At 43.6% G+C, this 22337-nt stretch overlaps 1 protein-coding gene across 3 annotated transcripts in view; it reads left to right on the forward strand.

Annotated features, from left to right (window-relative positions):
- The window catches only part of DPP6 (dipeptidyl peptidase like 6), a 2034493-nt gene that overhangs the window by 1129731 nt on the left and 882425 nt on the right, over positions 1–22337 (forward strand). For all 3 annotated transcript variants that reach the window (XM_069647934.1, XM_069647936.1, XM_069647935.1), the window contains exon 7: positions 7354–7435. In XM_069647934.1, coding sequence (XP_069504035.1) covers positions 7354–7435 — 82 coding nt within the window. The remainder of the gene's footprint in view (positions 1–7353; positions 7436–22337) is intronic.

The raw sequence follows: 22337 nt of genomic DNA on the forward strand, positions 1-22337 counted from the left end.
TTAACATGCGGTAAACCAGGATGCAATTGTGATACAACAATTTAAAGCACTAAGGGCCCGATTCATGGAATCGCACACATTTTTTCTGCAAGTCCTGTGCACTGGTAACAAACATGCGTGAGCCGGCGCGCAGAAAAAAATCTGCCCGCAATGCATATTCATGGAATTCTATTCGTATTATACCCCTATGTGAAAGTTGCAGCCAGAACGCCCCCAATAAGCAGAGACAACACAGACGGAAACTGCCACATTTGCACGCACTCCAGCTGCAAATACACGCTCCCTGAAATCAGTGCCTTGATTCCCTCGCAAGCAGGCCTGCACCTCGGGGACTCCTGTCACTGGCACCCCAACAACATGCGCAGCATTTATCATAACTTGTGAAAACCTGCATGCGAACCCCGTAAACCATTCCTGCACCCCACAACGCTGTGTATGCACCCCCAAAGTACAATCTGAGCCGATCTGCTCGCACACACCCCATAATCCGACATGCAAGCGCACCTCCATATTTGCGATCCACCGGGTGAGTACTTACGCCTGCTTCCGGCTGGCGTAGAGTTCGAGGGCTGTGTGTGGGTTCTTTGCAAGCCATGAATTCGCTTTTACATGTGCTGTTGTTGGCGTGCAAGGGACTAACTGCAGGCTGTCCCTGGGCACGCCCACTTTTGAAAAAGTTCTTCCCCATTTTCCGTGTTCCACCCAAGAATCTGCCCTCTGCAAAGGCCTCGCCCACGACCTGCGTGGAGTCTCGCACGAGGCCCTTGACGGCTCGCACAGGCGTGCCGAGCCTGCTCGAACTCCACGCAAGTACCACGAACAGGGATTTGCGTGCCATTTCACGTGCAAGTCCCCTTTTTCCTGCGCAGTTTATTCCATGAATCGGGCCCTCAATTAGGAGCACCTCGGAGTGAGATGCATCTGCGATACGATGGGCACAGAGTAGAGGTATGCACCTAGATGTGAAACACAATTTTGCGCGCAATGTCAAGCTAATGCTATGCAGTTTTACTCTGGATCCCCAAATTAGTAGCTGTAATGTAGTGCATCACAGTACAAATGCCGTGTGTTTTTCCGGGGATAGCTAGGTTGCAGGCGACCGTGTAGAGAGGTCGAAATACAGTCCACTTCATTATGGTGACCCTGATGCGAAGGCAAAAGAAAGGGAGAAAGGCAAGAAAGGGAACTTCCTATTTTGTGCTTTGCTTTTGTGTGTGATTTGGCACCTTTCGCATTGGTAGGAGCACATGTTTAATCCACCACGTAATGAAGACCTTGTATGAAATATAGAATGTTATTTTCTTACACTAAACTGCAATTGTATTATTTTCTGTATCACCGAGTGCTCGACCTTAGTCTTAGCATGTTATGCATGTGTTTTCACAGTCTAAACTTTCACTGGTTTTGCGATTGCGGTATCAGTCTTGTCTACGGAATCGAGGAAGCTGTTTATGGAAATGTATACAGCCATCAAGCAGCATGGTGCTTGGAGTAGACGGCGAGTGCTGAAAGCACTCTGCCAAAAGCACACAGCCTTTCAACAGCTCGTTTTAGGCAATGAAAAGATGCATTTCTGCAATGTTCCCTTTTTATGACTGAACGCTGCCAAGAAGCTAAGGATCCGCTGCCGCATATGAAAGGATCATTTAAAAGTGCGTCATACCAGTGGATAGCTGCACAACCGTATGCTCGTTTGTAATACCGCAATTTAAAATTAGAAGAAGTTTGCCCATTTTTCTGCAAATAATCTGTAATCATTTGAAAAACTGCAAATGGCTCTTGTTTGAAGGGTGCAGTGAGCTGAGACGTGGCTGTAGGCCCTCCTGACTGGAATACATTCCATAGAACAGGTTATTTGAACCATGTTCGTTCTCAGTAGAGGCGCTCCCAAACTTTTGCACATTTTATAAAACTTGAGGTTTTACCCTCTGTTATTAAGGATAATCCAGACGTTGAACCCTTGCTCACTCACTGTGCCTTAGAGAGGCTCAGCTTCACCTCACTGAGGAGGCCTGATGAGGCCGAAACACGTGTCTGGGGTTGCTGATGGTACTCCTGTTCAGAGGAGATTTGCTTACATTTTGGTGCTGGACGGCCCTTGTGGGTGGGACCAGACTGATATGAAAATGGTCATTTCTCGTCTGCAAAGGGTGCAGAGAGCTAAAACATGGCTGTAGGCATGTTATTTGAACCATGTTCGCTCTCAGTAGAGCGGCTCCTACACTTTTGTAAATGGTGGAAACATTTGTTGCACTGCTGACATTTGGAGACCTCAAAGATGGTTCATTAAAACCACTATCCATCGTCTTGTGTGCAATGCTAGATACGTAGTGGTGTATATCACACATCCCGTCCATAGCAGAGTTGTGCTGGGTATTTGATATTTCCTTGTACTTCATTTTCTGTGTTTAGTGGCCTCGCATTGTTGTTTCATGTGTCACTGTGTTAGGTAAACTACATGTAAAACCGTCACCACATTATCGTCAGAGCAGGTGAACAAATACACTTGTTTAGGTGTCTACAATGTAACAACGGACAACGCTTGCATTGAAAAAACACATTTCACTTACAGGAAAATACAATCAAACATTGTTTAGGTGATTACTGTAGAGGGAGAGTGGTTTCTACACGCACTGCTCAACAGCAAGTTCATTCTAGGTGGCTGCATGCAACAGCACCAGGGGTAGTAGTGTTGTAGTAGTGTTGTAATGTTGGCTCATGAATATTCAAATGTGTCCCATTGCAAGGGGGGGGGCAAAACACCAATAGTGGCACTAGGGTTCTTAACACCATAAGGGCTGTAATTCAGTGTTAAAGATGAACACACAGTTGATGTAGGGGAAAGCCCAAGTGGAGGATTACACAGGCCCCATGATGCAAAGCATTGAGTCTGGGGAGGAAACCTGCTGGGAGAATCGAGGGTGGGGGCCCCATCTCCCTTTCCAGATAAAAACCCTGGCAAATTAAATTCACTACAATGCAACACATTTATTTATTTATTATTTACGCATGTATTTGCTTACTTACTTTTTAATCTATGCATTTATTTATTTGAGCTCCTACTGAAGCACAGTGTGAACACAGTTGCTCCCTTGGGCCAATAAATAGTAATGAGAGTGGGGCAAGTGTTTTGTTGAACCCATTTGAAGACAAGTCACTCAAAGGAGCAGCGGTCACAGTGTATGAAAAGAAGTAATGGAATTATGTTCCCAGCTGGCCTGCCCCGCTCCCCACAAACCCCATCGCCACGCCCCATCCCACCCACAATACAAATCCCCAAACAAATGCACCTGCTGTTTAAGGGAATGTTCTGTGCGGTGCACTGAAGTGCAAGTTTCAGTTGCTTCACACACTTTTATTTTAAAATGAAACCATTCCGGAACGGGTTCTAGTAAAAATAAAAGTATAGGAACAGTAAATCTACATTTAAAAAAAAATAGAGGAGCACTGCTCCCAACCGCCCCCGCCTGCTTCGACCACTGCAAAGGAGTAGGCCACAGTGGTGCGGATCAAGAGTACAACACCTCGAGGGCGGGATGGGGGACGGGAGCAGCGACAAGGTGATTTGACAAGTTACATAGCTTCTCATCACAGATGGTACAGCTTTGGCAAAGGAGCCTATCAGGTATCAAGAACGGGTACTTGCTGGATACACTAGGTCTTAGAGAATGTATTACCTCAAAGGGATCCCAAAATGTAATTGGTCACGCCACTCATTGATGGAATGTTCTGTCATTAAATGGGCAGATATGCAGTCATTGCACACCCGCACAATAAGAAAGCTGCTTCCAGATTAAGAGAGGATATCTGGATTAGGATATCATGAAACCTTTTTTGTTCCTCAAATGCGAGGTACTTTGCCTGGTTTATGCTACCACCAGTAATGTGCTACGTCAGGTGACGGATATGTAGTAAGCTCACCATTGTTACTATTAGTGACAAAGGGTCTTGAATTGAGAGCTGTTTTATTCTAGTGCATAAAGGTGTCTTCTACTGAGTAGCGCAGTAGTGCCTACGTAGGAGTGAAAGGCCAGTGCTCACTGCGCCCTTGAGCAATGGCTGCAATGATAAAATGTCACTTCTAATTGTACTGGTGAATTTGTTTTTACTTTTATGCTGAGACCAGAGCAGGTGCTTTGTAATGTGATTTAGAGGGGATTGCTCAGTGGGTTAAATGCTCCTTACTGTGGTTGATCTGCAGGTCACAGGATCAAATCCCGGCAAGGACTACTCAGCCTTTCATCCTTCAGACGTCGTTAAATGAGTATCAATTTCGATTGGGTAATAATAGTAATGTAAATATGTCCTATGTAAAGCACTTTAGATCACATCACTATATGAAAAACAAATGATCATCCATTGCTCCAGGCGGGGTCCCAGAATGATTGTATCTAGGCAATTTCCTATTCTTTTTCCAGGAAGACTGCTATTTGGTTTTGTAGTAAATTGGAGCAACTCCCCATCCATGTGTGTGAGGGGACAGAGCTCCAGAGGACTGGGCCTGCCTGGCTGCTACCCAAAGTCTCCACAGATGGTGGCTGGAGCAGGATTTCCGTGTATCCTCTGCCCCACTTCTGCACTTTATAATCCAACATTTTCCCCAATGCCCATGAAGAAAGTAAGACAGAGAACCTTCAACATGACATACAGACAGCAGGTGACTTTGGGACTGCAGCCCTCACAATACTGAGCTGATCCACAAACCATATGCAGTCATGAGCAGATAAAATGAAGTAGCGAGAGAGCAGAGAACCCCACTCACTTTTGTTGATGTAAGCTGCAAAAGGGGCATACCTTAACCTGCTATCAGAGTTTCAGAGAGGAATTGCCATAGGTGAAATACAACAGGTGGCGAGTGTTGCCTTTGTTCTTTTGCACTTGCAGTAAGTGTATTTCCAAATTGAATGATTTCACTCAATACAATGTAAAGGCTGATTTAGTAAACACTTAATTTGTTACCCCTTTTTCCTGGCTATCCTCATCTACTGCAATGGCAAAGCAACCAGAAGAGACAGGGTTGGGTCATCCCACAGAAGTTAACGCGCCCATGCCAGAATCAGACCAAAGTCGACACTGGACAAGCATCCCAGGAGTGTGACAAGACTCTATTTCACAAAATATGGACACAGGCAGGAGAAATCACAACTAGACACCACTACTGGGAACTATTTAGTGCTATTTTGAAAGAATAACTGAATGGAAAACATTTTTCAAAGGCAGGGAATGACAAATGTGGGAAATTCTGCAATCGTTTCGGGCAAAGAAGTAAACATTTGGGGCTCGTTTTGGGTGAAAATAATGGGTGTTTCTGGTCCCAATTAAGCAATAGCTTGGGGAAATGTACAGTATGGGGTAGGTCAACAAGCATTTTCGAGTATCGCTTATTTTAAACTACATCTCCTCTAGGCATTTGAGAGAATGTATGGTGTTAATTTAGTGCTCATGACATGCTTGCTCCTACTGTGATCTTAATCAGTCAATTCAGGGGTTAGTTGCACATTCACTCATTGGCCTTTCAGCAAATATTACCAGTATGAACGTCCATTTTGTGGTGATTGTGTTGCTCGATCTGTTGGAAGAAAATGGTAAACCAGCTCTAGGTTTTCTGAGTAGAGATTAAACAACCTGGTTGCTGGGAACACAGAAATATTTTGAAAAGGTAGTCTGAGAGGGATTATGTGCAAACCAGGACTTGATTATAAGGGAGTGTGGCGCATCGGAAGGAGGACAAAGAGTCTGATCTTTCATTTGTAGATAATCTTTATTAAAAGAAAAGTGATGCTTCCTAACTTTCCATGAGCTATTGGTTTCCAGTTTTCTAACACTGTGTCATTACCGGGACAAGTATGAGTGTTCCAGTAATGACTGCCACACTTTTCAAACACTTCATTCTTACTGGGACGAGTATGAGTGTTCCAGTAATGACTGCCACACTTTTCAAACACTTAACTCTTACTGGGACGAGTATGAGTGTTCCAGTAATGACTGACACACTTTTCAAACACTTCATTGTTACTGGGACGAGTATGAGTATCCAGTAATGATTTACACTCTTCCCAAACACTGTGTCCTTACAGGGACAAGTAAGAGGGTTCCATTTGTTATTATTGGTTCCCTCCCCAGGTCTCCCACTTCCCCGTTACCTTCTTGTTTCAGGAATCACGTCACCAGGTTTGCCGTCTGCATCGGACCTTCTTCTAGGCTTGTCAGGTTGGCTCTTCTATTCTTCGTTTCCTCCTCGCTCAGCACATTCTGTGGTGCGTTTAGATATGTGGTCTCAGCATTTTTTAGGAGCTCCCCAGTGCCCCAGTCCACCACTCTCCGGTCATGCTACCACTTCTCACTCATTCCATGGACAGTGAAACCTTCCTTCGGCTTCTTGCATTTCAGGTTTCCTGAAGGTACATTTTCTGGCCTGGCACTCCAGCTTCCTTGCAACCTCTGCAGCCATGCTTCAGAGGAGCAGCCAGGATTGTCTTAACAAATGGGGTCTGAGGCTAATGTAGTTGGGCCCACCGCACTGATATTAACATCTGTAAATTCCCAGACTGCGCTACTGAGTGGGCATTTAGAGATTTTGGTTGGGCCTTGCCCTCTCAGGCCCCTCCCGGTCCGTGCCTCTGCCATGCTTTGTGGTTTCCTTCAGCTCCGTCCTCACAGCTGATTCAGATCTCCTGGACTTCTCTCTCTGTCAGGTCTCCTCCTGTTTGACTTATGATGCCGATGTGGGACATCCGCGGCTGAGTGAAAAATACTTTTTTCTCTGTCATGCTTGTATTCTGTATTCCTCTAATGGTTTTCTTCATCTGAGTACCACCTACCTCTTTCTTTTTAGGTTTATTCAAGTGTTCCACATAACAATAACAAACATCAGCTTGTTCTTCATGTTTTCTTCTGGTAGGTGTGATCAGGTATGGCCTATATGTGGGGTAGTTAGGGAGTTCATCCACAGACCAGGAGTCCTTGTCCCCAAAGGGGAGACTCTCCTGGTGAGGACCCGCTTGCCTCCACGCCTAGGGAGGATATTGCGTAGCAGGCTCACCTCCCTAGCCTCACAGGGAAAGGTTCCCCTCTGGGAAGAAGCAACTGCATCCCACGATTCATCACAGGAGTAACCAAAAATGTTATTGGAGTGCAATGCACATAGTTTCTAATGGAGACCATATTACGCTAAGAGCGGAACTGAGTAAAGGTTTGCTTGCTTCTCTCATTGTGTCCTCCAGATCCGCCACTGAGAATTGTCTTCTGAGCGTAGAGCTCACACTTTGGAGAATGTGATGAAATGAAATGTCTCCACCAAGTCAATGAAAGAGAACATTCAAAATGCTGAAATATCCACTTTTCTCTTGGCAGGCAACATCGCAATTTAAATCCACCTGAGGTTAACAATGTACCACTTCAGTTTGCCGGATGGGGCCCCAAAGACCAACAGCTGGTAAGAAGAAAGAGAAATAATGACATTCTAGCATATATATATATATTGGTGACTTTATAAAAAACAAAACTTTTATAATTACATTTAGTTTGTGCTGCTTAAAATACCTGCCGAAATGCTTTATACAGTTTTAGGAGGAAGCCCTTTTGACGTGACAGTGTTTGGAGTGCTTTTTTATTATGGCCGTGATGTGTCTGCACCATGTTTACAAACCCACTGTAGCTATGTGCCTAACTATGCTGTTAACCATTTGTTTGGATCAGAATGTCATCTCCTTTTCAATATGTTATGTTCTATTCTGTATTGCTTTATTTTATGTCTTGTCTTAACGTGCACAATAGTAATCCCAAATATCACTTAAGGGAGCAGGGAGGGGGGAAGGGTGATTGGTGCAGTAGATATAGGACAGAAAACTCTGTCTTCGGTCGAGGAGAGATGAAAGGAAGGAATAAAGCTAGGGATACATGTCAGAGGATCATCATAAAGTGCCAACTAGGGCGTTAAGTCATTCCTTCCCTACAACAAAGAGAAAGGAGCAAGGTGGTGAGAAGGAAAAGTAGAGAGCGGGGATGGGTGACATAGGGAATACACAGAATTCCTTCTTCATGGTAGACCGGGGACAAGATCACCTCATCCTAGTTCCACCAATCTTTTCAATTTTGAAGCTAGTCAACCTAAAAGTTATCTGTCAGTCTTGTCTGGCAATATTTTGTTCTTAATGATACGTGAGCCAAATATTCTTTGTTAGAAAAGTTCACTAACTTGATCATTCTTGCATTTCATACGCTAATCCCTTTTGGATCTCTGAACCTCAATCACCTCTGCCACCATCAGCAAAACAAATGGACCTCGTCGTAGATATCATATAAATGAGTCCGTAAACACTGAAAGAACAAATTAAAGATGTATTATCTCATTAACAAAGATACTTTCACATGTATAATCAAAAACATGTTTACAAATGAATTAGAAACATAGATAAAAGCAAGAGTTTACGAACAGCAATTTTCACAATATCATAAAAAGTCTGTAGACACGACATTCTATTATACAAAACTCAATAACCTTATTTTCAGTTCTTCTGCTTCATTTTGGTATTTACAAATGTTTCAGATTCGTTGTATGTATGTGATTTAAACCTACATTGTCGGTTTCATTTTGGAATTTACAAATGACTTTATCTCGTTTGGTGTTTCAAGTAAAGCATCCATTAGACTGATCTGTAAGGGCTTCTCTCCCAGAGGCTCATTGATGCTGGACATTCGTCAGTGGCATAAATTAGTTGGATTAGTTTCTTGATTTGATCATTTGGTAGAAATCAGATTCAAGTGCCATTATTTAAATTTATCACATGAAAAAATATAGATTGTATTAACAAATAGTTCAAATTACTGAAGTATAGTTGATAATATTCCAGAAAAGATCTTAATTTGCCTGGCTTGTGCTTATTTGAAGTACCAGCAAAAAGCACTGGTACTCTGCAACTGTTCTATAGACAGAGTGTGATGCTGGAAATGCATTGGAGGGACAGGCCATCCCTGTCTTTGTCCTGTAGTCATTTTTGACTTATGTTCTGTATTGTTGTCTGCCCAGGAGGCCATGTGGGACTCCTGACAGTGCAGCTCTTCCTGTTTTTGGTTTGGTGTACAGACCCATGGGATACCCTTATGGCACCTATGGGTGGGCGTGCAACCCTGTGCCCCTATTGTATGTTTTTTGGCACATGTGTGTGGCCCACAGAGCAGGGTATGGGCTGGTGGCAGCTCCATGCTGAATTTGACAGGTGCTCTGAGTATCCTCCATTTTGGTATACCCAGGCCCTGCCATTGGAATCAGTTGATTCCTGATAGGAAACAAGATGGCCCCTGTGGCCTCTTGCTTTCTATTGCCTGTTACCTTGTTTTCCCAGAGTCCTGGGAAGCCCTGACTCTGTCCCTTCCCCCTGACTGGCTGTTGGGTGGAAGTTCCATATATGGCTGACAAACAAGAGACACAATTTGACCCACAATGTACCCAATATATACCTACTCAATGCTTAAGTTACCCAGCACTAGCACAAATAAAAGCAACATTGTATTGCAATAACCAACGTGTTAGAACCATTCTTTGAACTACGGAAGCAAGATATCCAGGAGGAAACCTTCTTTTTCTCCAGATATGGTGTTGTTGTGAAGTCCAGGCCAGACTGGCTGGATCCTTCCCAGTGACTGTATGTTGTGGGTACACCCTGTGGGTGGGACCTGGGTGAATGAAGTGTGTGACCAATATGCACTTCTTGTTGTGGCTGTCTGGTATCTGGTATGAGAAACAAAGACTGAGACAGCCCTGCCCGAAACTGGTATGAATGCAGTGTGTAGTGTTGAATGGCTGGGTACTTGTCCCAATACACATTCCTTGTTGTGAGTGTCTCAGAGGGAGGAGTATGGCCTGAATGCACTGTATGCCTGATTGGCTGACTGACTGCATGAATGCCTTTCTGTATGATTGGTTGCTGAGTGTGGCCCAGCAGCATGGATGAGAGGCAGAATAGTATATCTGGGGACCTCTCACCACTGAAAATTGTTCAGAAGCTGTGTCTATACTTGAAGAGTAACTGGAACTGCTGATCCTCGACGCCCAACTGGAAGAAGAACTGCTGCTGCATTTGCTTCAACCTGATCCGAAAGCTGCCGAGTTTGTCGAGGACTGATCCGAGAGAGGACCTGGCTAGGCGCCCTCTTCCTGTCCTCCGAGGTACCATCGAGCACCGCTAACCTTCGTCGAAGCTCCCTGGAAGACAGACCCTCGAAAGGCTGCTGACCGGAGACGGGACCGCCGAGGAGAACGAAGTGAAGCACCCAGACATCGACGCCGTCGAAGTCCATTGCCATCGACCAGGAATCGGAGTATCGCCGTAACCGCTGGAGGCCCGGCGAAGCCGTGTTGCCCTGAAGAGGGGATCACTTGACGCTGTGCTGCCGACGACTGGAGCCGCCCACTCCTGTGCCTAAGACTGTTGAATCGAAGAACTCCCTTGTCCACACCGTCGACCGCTTTATCCCACCGAGAAAGTCGAGGATGCTGACGCGCCGAGTAGAATCCACCGGTGGGTTTCCTGCCACCCAAAGACCACAAAGACTTCGATGACTCGATGCCCTGGTTGGCCCACAGTTCTTCAGAAACTCCTTGCGGTCCTGAACTATCCAACGGCGAGATGCCCCGCACACTTCATCCTCGCAGGACGTCGCCAACGAGCACCGCCTGGAGTGACGCGTGGTCTCGAGACCCTCAAACTTTTCATCGACGCCGTCGATGACAAGTTCACCTTCTTCGACGCATCTCGACGATCTGTGGCTCCTGCTTTAAAGGGAGTCACTCAAGAAGGATCCATCGACGCCTTTTCGAAGAACTCTGCTCTACCAGGTACATTGGAGGGGTAGAAACATTATAGAAGGAAATAAGACTTATAGAACTATATATGGACTGGGCTTGTGTTATCTTTATTTTGCAGGTTGCCCAGGTGGGGGGATCTCCACACAGAACTGTGTCTAGTTGCAGGGGCCAGCATTCTGCCAATTGTTCTAACCAACTGCTTTCCTCCTATGTCTATTGTTGGTTACCTTTATTAATTGATTTGTGTGACATTTTACCAGAGTACAGTTGATGCACTTTAATGAAATCTGATAATATTTGTGGTACCACTTAGAACTGTATATATTTGCCATTGTAGATTTCTGAGCACAAAGTGAGTTATTTTGATAGTGTACATAACCTTGAATATTAATCATATAAAGACTGTGTTTTCAGTAATACAGTGGGTGGACATTCCTTTGTGGGGGCTTGGGGACTACACTGTACTTAAGAACCAGCCTGCATCACCTCCTGAGAAGCTAGGCCTTGATTGCTCGACCACGTACCAATAATAGAGAATCTTGGACTGGGTCGTCTGTGCCTCTCCTCTGCCATATAGAGAGCAGAAGTACAGACACCGCCCTCCAGTCTTTACACAGGCATAACACTCATCAGTTGTTGAAAATCAATGATCCTGTAGGTCGCTGTTACAAGTAATGTATCGCTTGATGTGCTTTGCACTCTGAATTAAACTGCACTGAGAACGGGCGCGTGTGGCTGGCTAACATACCCTGGTGAAGACGTGGAGGGGAGAGTTGGCGTGCTGCAGCATAATGGAAACTTGTGTGCACTTTCCCCACCTGTCGACTCAGCCTGCCGTGGTGCATTGCAGTGCGCTGTGGTGCAAATATCTTGTAAACTGTGTACCATAGGTCCCTGGTATGTGGGTTTCGAGGTGGGGACCTCTGAGTTTTGTTCCTCGGGTTGAGATGCTTAAAACTAGCTTTCTCCAGTCCTTCTGCGACCACATTGATGTTTCGCCAAATTACAGGTAACCGTCTCATGTGTAAAGAGGCTGAAATCCATGGAAAGCAGTGGGGTGTCCAAATGTCATGTAGCCAGTAATGTCCAGAGTGTCCTAAGAGTTAACTATGCAAAATTTGGTGCAGATTGGTGGAACAGTGTGGAACTGTGTATAAGGAACAAACTAGATGATTTTCTGATTTTTATATATATAGAGATTGTTATAAGCATCTAATTTATATTTTTATTATGGTTTCTCTTTTGGCTCCAATTATTATTTTTTCTTTAGTTATTAGTACGCTCTACCTGATGAGCAAAACACATTATTCTTCAGCTCTAGGTTCAATTGATCTATGAATGCTACAATCATTGTAAGGATTATTCGCATCTTACTTTGTATCTATTTTCCTTGTTATTTTCACATTATTGTTGACAATGTTATTTGTCCTTTTTGTTGGCAGTGGGTTGTTATGGAGGTTTCATAATGTTGTGACATCTACAATTTAGATCATTTGAGTTATCATCTTCTATTAAATGGCTATAGTGATCAGTCTAATTTATAAAAATCAATGTGTTAATGCCTATATCATAAACTCTCCAAATTGGGGTCACACACTTGATAAATTGCACCAACTCGCTCTTAATTGTTATATAATGACAAGAAGAAAAAATATTCTATCTCTGTTTTCGTAAGGCAGGGATGAGAGTCGGTAATGCATTTTTCAGGGTATTACCTCACCTTGACTGCCGTTGGGATGGACATAAGGTGGTCCTATTTTGCAGTCTAGACGTATGTATCCATTCTTAATTGGGGATGATTTATGCACTACCATTCCATTTTTTTTTACCATGGCGCTCTCTCCCCTCAGGAGGACACAGGCAAATGGTTGACCAATCCTTTATTCCTAGAGCCCTATGCAATTATTTCATTAAAGTTATAGCCCACCTCCAAGTTGTGTGAAAGTTACTGAGATCTCTAGTCACTAAACAGATCCAGCAAGACGTGGAGAACTGGTATTAGTTTCACTGCAGGACTTGCACAATGCCCATGCTGATAGCGCATATCACTGCAGTCGATTAACATTGCCTCTGTGTACTTAAATCAGATCTTCAAGATTGCTGGAAACAAATACTTGTTTTATTTATTCTACTTAGATAATTTCCAGTCCTTCAGAGATCTAATGACTAACAAATAGAATTGGCTGAAGAGATACATTTAGAAACCAAATCCCTGATGTTTTCTTCTGTCATTACTAGAATGACTAATTTACCTTTTGAGGAAGGTTGAATGGCTGAGATCAAATAGAAAGATATTTTATTCTTAAAAGCTCTTCTTAACCCGCTCCATCCTATTAAAAAAGTGTCTGATTAGTCATTTGGGCCAGCCCCCTGAACATCTGGTGACAAGTATTTTTAGAGTTTTGGAGGTCTTTTAGGTACTACTATCTAACTCAAGCTCAGTGAATCAGATTTGAGACTCGCTCATGAGGGTAAACATTGCTAGTGGTGGTGTGGGAGGTTCAGATATCATCTTCAAATGTCAACTGGCAGTGATGGTTTCCCAAGGCAGATAAGGACAGTGTGGTCTGGGCGCAAATATTGCTGGCTCCAACTCAATACCTCAAAGAAGAGAAATGTTTTTTCCTCAAATGCAGATGGATCATACTTTTAACTATGGGTAGATTCCTTTATTGTAGCGACACGGTAACTCCTAAAATAATATGCAATTGTCCTCATTATGAGTATGCCGGTCTGGTAACAACAGTGCCGGTAAGCTACCGGCACTGTTGTTACCGGACCTGCACACTCTGAGTTCTGCAGGCAGGTGCCTTTCTGCCCACCAGGTATGACCTGGCCGGCGGAAAGGCACCCGCTCGCAGATGTTTACGGATGCACCGGCACTGTTGAACACAGTGCCGGTGCATCCGTCCTCCCCATTCCCATTGAGTCCTATGGGACTCGAATGGGAATGGGCAGTAATGTTTCCCGGCGCCTGGCAATTGGGAATTACCGGGAGCGCCGGGGCTGTAATGCCCCAGTAACTCCCCATTGCTAGGCACCAGAAAAAAAACAACTCTGACGGCAGCCGTCCCGTTTTCACCGGCACGTCTACCGCCAGGGTCGTAATGAGGCCCAATATCTCAGCATCCTCTTGCCAAAGGACATGATTCATGACCTTTCCATTTCTAAGATATTAAAAGGCGGCTATTGAAAAATGAAGTTCTTATACATGTGCTGCCATTCACAATTTGATTAGAATAGTTGAATGATGGTAGGAGCAAGGGTCAGTCCTATTTAGTGACAAAGGGCCCAGGGGAAAGCTACCAGGGGTAAAGGATTGGGGAGTGTAATCTATTTCATATGCTCTGTGATTGATGGCCTTGCAACAATCCATTAAGTGTATGGTGAATTTGGATCATGGGCAGAGGAGCTAATAAATAAGTTGTGGTCTAAGTTATTGTTTCAGTTTATATGTGGTAGGCTGCTGTTCCAATGAGATGAGTCACAGTTGTCTCCTGTAGTTACTAATGTCTGGGTGACCTAATTCATAGTGGAACTGTCTCTGATGTCCGGCTCTACTAGGGGCCTTTGGCTGGGATTTGCTCCTTACACAATATAAATCCTCACATTTTACATATAAATAAACCTATAAAGTCTCTATTTCAATGAGACATCTATTTATTGAAACACATAAATCTTGATTTTCAGTGTACGCTGATGAATCTTAACTGATGGTGACTATGGAGAATGGGTGCTCAGTCGTCTGACTACCTCAAAGGCATCCCTGGATGTCCATGTGTTTAATGGTGCCAGTTGAGAAAATAGATTTTTTGATGGTAGGATTCTTCCTACCTCCTGTTGATTGGTTAATGAATGTGCCAGCTGTGAAAAACCTAGGATTTTGGAAACAATAATTATTTGACCTTGAAACACCATATTCCAGGAGTGGTTAAGACATGTAGTGACAATCCTGGGCTGGCCACAAAGATTGCACGTTTTTCGAGGACCTAGAATAGAGCTTATCTAACTAAGGCCACTATTCTGCGACAATGTGATTTTGCCCTACTGCTGGAAACCAGACTCCCGTCTTTCTCATTTGTAAGCTTCTTGTAAGTTCGGAATAGGATGCCACAGCCATCTTTAAACTCAAACCAAGAGAGCAAACTGTTACAGCATTTATAGAAATACTGTGGCAAATAGAGGGCAATCGCCACTTCTCTCCAAGTGGGAGCTCCACCCCCTGTGAGGTTAGGGCGGTGAGCCCACTATGCAAGACCCTCCCTTGGGTTCGAGGCAAGTGGGACCTCACTGGGAGAGACTGCCCCTTTGGGGGTAAAGACTCCCATTCCTTTGAGGAACTCCCTGCCTGAGGCCCTCAATGTGATGGCTTATATGGACTTGTATAATACACCAAAGTGTTATCAGTTTCATGTAGATAAAATGTACCAATATCATCAGCAACAAGAAGCGGAGTATATCCATTTAAATCAGACTTTCCAATGTAATATGTTGAGGTAGATGGTAAGGGATCATATGCCAGAGAACCAGAGAGAGAAGGCACGGAGCAGAGAGAGAGCTGAATGCCAAGAGAACCAGGGGAAGCCCTCTGTACGGAAGAGAACAGAAGAAGACTGGCTGTCGTAGAATGCAAAACCCGCGTAAGCCAGTGCAGTTCCAACGTGGAACAAGAAACACTGGGAGAACGGCATGTCAGAACGATGGAAATCCAATTACGGTGCAAGAGATAGTTCAGTGGTGGTGTGACTACAAAGCAGCCATGGTGGGCAGTGGGATGCAGGCATGGTATCAAGAGTGATGACACAGACAACAGAAATCAAGTTTCAAATAATGTTTTCTTTCAATATCAGGATAGTGTGAGGCCTATTGTTCCCCATAACTTAGTTAGGGATTTCTCCTGTCTAAAGAAAACTAAGAGAAGTCTGTGTCTATAAGTCCAAATCAAAGGTATGTCTCTGTCAAAACCTATGCTTGCCCTCGCATCTAGAAATCCACATGGTGTGAGGTTCTTTTTAGCCAACAAAATAGTGTTCAAAAGTAAAGTCTCAGCTGTTCTCAGTTTATGTTCTTCTTGTATTACCTATCCCAGGTTCAATACAGTTCCAATAGCTGCTTGCCTTACCAATGTTCCATCAGGTCCTGAGGTTCCCTTCCCCAAGACAGTTTTTATCTGTTTGTTCACTTCTCAGAGTTTCCGTTCCCCCCAAGGTTCACTGTAGCACTTATATACTGCTTTCACTTGCTCAATGTTCGCTATAAGGAAGCGATAAGTCAACTTGACCCGCCTTCTAGCTTTCTTTAGCATTCAATTCCCAGCTTTCCATGGTTTATTCACAAGGTCGTTTGCTTGTATCCTTTTAGGGCTCCCTGGTATAGGCGCAGTTGTCAGAGCACACAGTTCACCCATCACAGGTCATGCAACCAGGAACCTTGTGCTTCTCGTTGACTTGATTTGGGATGTCAGTGATCTTCACAGTGCGGAACTCCCTGGTCTAGGTGCTGTTCCCAGACGTCATGGTCCACACATTACAGGTCACGCAACCATATGTTACTGTTGGCCTTGCTTTAGTCCTTCACAGGCTCTTTTTCTTTGGGCTTCAAACCTCTCACACTTAAATTCTCTTTTCTTAGTGTAACATTCTTCTGCATCAATCTTTTGCTTTACCACAGATGTATGGTTCTTTCTCAAATTGGTTGTTGGCATACTCAAGTGATTGTTAAATTTTCAATATTTTTTCATTCTGCTCACTGTGCAGCTTATATGAAGTCTGATATTCACTATGTCAGTTTAACTTCAAATGTTTGTTCGTTCTTCCATATGCCGTGGTCTTATTCAAATAGCACTTTCCATTCAGTTCTGTATACAGTACAGTTCATATTCATTTAGACATGTGGACCGTAACTTGCCTGCATTCCCCTGGCAGCGATCAAGTCTTCCTGTGTCTTTTGACACTCACCACCACTGCGTGTCTCCACAGCAGTGGGTCCTGTCTAGAACCAAGGGAGGAGAGAGTATCGATCCTCCACCCCGAACAACAGAAGCCGAATAGATCGAGCCTCCCACCGTAGTTTGCATGGGCACCTGTATTTTGGATTAAACAGGTAGCCACATGGCAGCCAATGGGGGGGGGGATTAGGGAGAGGTTGTGGATAGGTAAGAGGAGGTAAGGAAAACCGGAAAGTGGAATAAGGGTAGCATAATTGGATTGGTTTGGGGAAAGTTTAGGGTAAGCGAACACATATATCAGCAATCCTGACCTACTCTGACCACTAATCCTGCATACCATCAAAACCTAGCATCCTAACCTGAAGTCTCCTATCTAAACCTATTTGCCTGCTCCTGTGAGTATGAAACACATATAACATGCACCTTAATGCAGCATGGAAGAACATAACATGGAAGCACATAGCATGGAACTTAATGCAACATGAAAATACAGAGTGTAGACCATATTGCAGCAATGAAAAAAGACATGGACTCTATAGCAAGCAACATGGCACATACAAGGGTCTTTAACCCCTCATGGAAAAACAAACACATGGCCCGTTGGGTAAGCAAAAGCAAACATAACAGGACATTACATTTAAGGGTTCCCTATTATGCAACATATAGGTCTTTGACCACTTTCTTCTCATATAATGATTGTGAATTCTAATACCCCATTCCTAGAGTGCCTTCCGCGTTTCTCTGCTTTTTGAAATCTCCCTCTTAATGGACAAAACCATGCTTTCAACGAGTACGTTCAAAATAGTTCCTTAATCAAGGATTCTACCATGAGCGAGCATTTGCCCGCCCTCCAGGTTAATGTAACTGTGTGAGCAGCGCACAATCCATACACCCACACCTACGCAAGCAAGAAAACAATAGGTCAACACTTATCTGCGTGTCCGGGACCCCATGGGGCAACCCGGACCTGAAGAGTTAAAGCGGAGCACTCGCCGGGCCGTTCTCGATTACCACCGCCGCCTGGGCTGGACAAATTGCAGCATTCCTACGGCATCCCTGCAAGCTTCAATTTTCCTCAAACATGCCACTTTGACCACCCATGCTGGAAACGCATGAATAATCTGCACTTGAGCATGGACGGCCAGCGTGTTAAATAGTCTCTCAGTTAATATCAGCTGGTGATGCACACAAAGTCCCAGAACTACGGATCTTTCCCCAGGCTGCTGGGAAATATAGTTCCTTCACGAATCCTAACATTTTACATGCACTGTGCGCCTTTTCCTGCCTGAGCCCCATATCCTGACAGTTCCTGTTGCTCCTGCTCACCTTCTCTGTAGCCGGGAAGCAGACCGTCTGTGCTCTGCTCACCCGCGGGGCACTTCTCTGCACACGCCAGCATTCTACAGGAATGTGGGCTGCATCCCTTCTGCTTCTCAGCTGTTTGGCAGCTCCAGCTGCCTGTCTTCTGATTCAAGGGCTCCCGGTACTGCAACCACCATGCGACTCGCTTGCTTCGGGTCTTGCAGGTCCTCTGGGATCGTTGCTTGCTTTCAGACATCCTGGTCCCGTTCCACCACAGCGGTTCTCCCTCTCCTGCTTGCTTGGGTCACCTCCCTTTATTCACCTGAGCCCTATTAAGGGGCCTCAGGTGTGAGTCGTTGGCTTGTCTTGCCTGACCATAATGATCCTAATCAATGGGACATGCCTGTCTATCAGTATTGTATGCCTTTATCTCCCTATTCTTTGTCCCAGTACTAGAGTGGTGTTTGTGATAGGAAGTGTGCAATACTCATAGTTACTTCTTCCTCTTTTCTGTACTTGGTGGGAAAAATAGGGCATGAATAGAAGTAGCTTATGAAGGCTGAGGGAAGGGAGGTTAAGTCAGTGTTAGGGAAGGGTGATACCATGTCTCACCCTTAGATGCTCTTTTCTTCTTCTTAGAATTGTGTGCTAGTAGATGGGAGCTGATGAATTGGGATCTACAATAGGAAGTGTATGTCCCTTGTGATTGTTTCCCATTTTCCCCACTCCCAGAATTTTTGGCATAGGGACTAGATACTGCTCCCTGTAGTTCTGTTCTGGTCCTAACATTCTGTAAACCTGAAGGAGGGAAGATGATAGAGGGTTGACAATAACCCTTAAACTTGGAGGGAAGTTGGGTTAGGTCACCACCATGGCATACGGAATACTGTGTATCACCCAAGGGCATTCTCCACCCAATCCACAAAGACCCTTCACTCGGGTGATCCTCCCTCACTTGTCCACCCCCAGGCTTGGGATCCAAAGGTGATGGACCTTCCTTGAGCACCTGAGCCAAGGATCCCGGTGGGTAGAGGTAAGAATATCCTCAGGTTCCTCACAGCAGTCCGCCCATACAACAACGCTGATGACCACCAGCAGGAGAAAATCACTCCTGAACCATGTCACGGCACCAGTGATGTTTTGAAGATGAGAGTGAGACCCAGAAGAAAGAGATGCCGTGGAATGTAAGCCGCAGAGCTATGAAGCAGATGAAAGAGAATCCGATGTCCAGAAGGTACGGAAACCATTGCCCCTGAACAACCAACACCAACGCCGCCAGTGGAAGGCAATCACTCCAGATCCGAGTCATGGCACCAGTGACATTTAGAAGACGAGAGTGAGACACAGAACAAATAGATGCAGTGGAAAGTAAGCCACAGAGCGACAAAGCAGATGTAAGAGAATCCGATGTCCACCAGGTACCAGCACTGTTGCCACTGAACACCGATGGTAATAGAGAGAACAGGAATACCGAAAGGGAAAGAGGAACTCAATGTAAAGCAAATGAAACTCCTTCCAGTATTGGTGTGGAGGGGATTGGAAATTAAGTAATAAACCAAAACGGTGTTATTTAAATAGATAGAAACTAAAATACTACCAAGTGGGAGGGAAGAAAAGCTGGAAACTTCTCACGTTGGGAAAAGGGAAAAGACAATCCATATCCTGAAGGTAAAATGGAGAATATAAAAGGAAAAGACACTTAGAGAATACAGGTTTCTGACTGCAGGAAGATACACCTCCTACATGAAATAGCACTCTGGGAAAGGGTTAATTATAATTTTACTTGAGTATTAAGAGTATACAAGAGGAGAAGGGGATCTGAACCCTGAAGATAGAGAGAAATAACTTGAATCAAACTGAGATAATTAGGGAGAAATAGAAAAAAGGAAACTAATAGTTCTCTAAGGGGGCTACAGAACTTAACTAAAAAGGTAACAAAGGACTATTTGCCTTCGGTCTACTGAGGTAAACAGAAGAATCAAAACGGAATCCCTGTGAAGAACACATTAACCAGGAGTAGGGAGTCATTCTCCTGGTCTTAGCTAGTTATATAAGTGGTAGGGTCAGAAAGTTTAGATTTGGACAGTGGACAAACACATTTGGGACATTTACATTGACTGACAAGCACATTAGTTAATAAAATAGTCAACCCATTGTCATAGGGAAAGATAGGCCTTCTTTTAAATTAAATAAACCTCAGAGTAAAAATGTCTTTACCACGTCGGCGTCTTTCAGATCTGCCACTATAGTTTGATTGCCATTAGACAAGAGAGCTGATTTGAAAGAGTCTGACTATTGACCATATGGCTTTCTGACAGATGATACCTCCAGATCATCAGCAAGCATTTCAAATATACATCTGAGTTAATTCACTTTGCTCTTCAAGTCAGTTCATGATCAATGCTTCGCGTAATATATATTCACAGCCAGTAGACTGAGGTACTGAAGTCCTAGAAAGATCAGTCTGTGTTCACTAGGTATGAGTGGAACCATGTACAGATCAGGAAACTAATACACTGAATAGACGTCACATATTATCTTACAGGACATCAGGTTGAGTGAGATGTGTGAGAACACAGTTACCCTAACATAAGCTAGGATTGATTTCAAACATGGGAATGTGTTTTTTTCAGCCATGCTTTTCCCATTGATTCATCATTTAATCATGAAATCGAATGATGGAATACATATTTATACAACAATATACATTTAAATATAAATGTAAGATTTCTGTTTCATGTTTCATGTTTCCCTTAAATTCAAGATGTCTATTCCATGTTTCCCCTTTGTTTGTTATTTTATTTTTTATATTGTGTTTGGTTTATTACAAACCTTTTACGATTTCTTCAACAACCAATACCACATTCTGATCATCATGATACATAATACATTAATACACGATTATCCGCAACCTTTCATTTAATTAATTTCACCTTACAATAACTTACATTTAATATCTTGACAACCTCCTCTGAAAAATCGTATCATTCTTAAAATATAACCATTTTACACTCAATTGGCGAACCATGCACAGTTACTAAAACATATATGTATACAGACAATATTGAAAATATTTCAAATCAATCATTAATTTATTAGTGTTTAAAAAACAACTGTTAGATTCAATAAAGATGATAGTTATTCCTACACTGCTTCTTTCCCCACACATTCACCTGCACTTCCTAGGCCACAGAAATTCACCTCCCAGTCATCTTTTGCTAACTCATAGCCATATTTGCTAGGGCTACTAAATTGCTCTTAATTTCCCTTTTAGGTTCATTTGCCAAAAAGCAGTTGCAAAGCTTCTATAACTTCAGCTATTTTCAGCTGTAGCAATTGCTGTTCACTTGAGACTAACCAGTTCCATAGGAAGTCTGAATTCAGTAGGCTGTCATGTTGCATAGTTCAGCGATGTTTAAGGCACACTGTTCTCGTCCATTCTCATTTATTTAGTAGGTTCTTAATTGATTCAACTCTTCTTACCCATCAGAAACAACACCATCTAATTTCCTTTACAACCAAGACCCTACCCTATTCAGCGTAGGTTTGAAGTTTAGATGGAATCTGATAAGGGTTGCAAGATACTTAGCTGATAAAAATGTTATAATAGTGAAGGCAGTATATCTTTTTTCCCTATGAATATTCCTGAAACCACCATAAGTGTTATTTGTATCCACTTGGTCTCAATGCAGTATTAGCACACCTCATTGCAGGCCAAATTTACCTTTTCAATTTGACTGCATTTTTTGATCATTTTTTGGGGGGATTTTGGTCAAATTAAATAAAATATATATGAGGGAAGGGGTAAGGGAATAGGTTAAGGTGGGCAGAAGCGGTGGAGGGTTGAGGTCGGGGGCTCTACCCCGGCATTTCTTAACAATAAAAATGACCAAAAGAAATTCTGTTAAATTGGAAAAGGTCAATGGTTATTGGTCCAACAGACCTAAACCCTGTTTGCAAAGCCCAGTCATAGTTGAGTATTATGTTCAGCCTATCTATCGTTTTTCCATGGTTCATCCTTTTAGAGTTAAATAGGCTATGCCTTCCTCCATACTATCAACTACCTCAGCTACTCAGTTCATACTATGTGCCTCTTTCAAAACTTCAAACCTGGAGTTCTGTGGTGGTGTAAGAATTTTGCTCATTAAGTTCAACCTACGCCACCATACCATGGCGGACGATGAGGACAGTCCTAACATATTTCTCAGTGTTGATATACACTAGACCTTCTATATCTTTTTAAAACCTTCCATTCTTTAGACTCTATAAGTTCCAGACGGT

The sequence above is a fragment of the Ambystoma mexicanum genome, chromosome 2q (assembly GCF_040938575.1).
Source record: "Ambystoma mexicanum isolate Mex_15411 chromosome 2q, UKY_AmexF1_1, whole genome shotgun sequence".
Lineage (NCBI taxonomy): Eukaryota > Metazoa > Chordata > Amphibia > Caudata > Ambystomatidae > Ambystoma > Ambystoma mexicanum.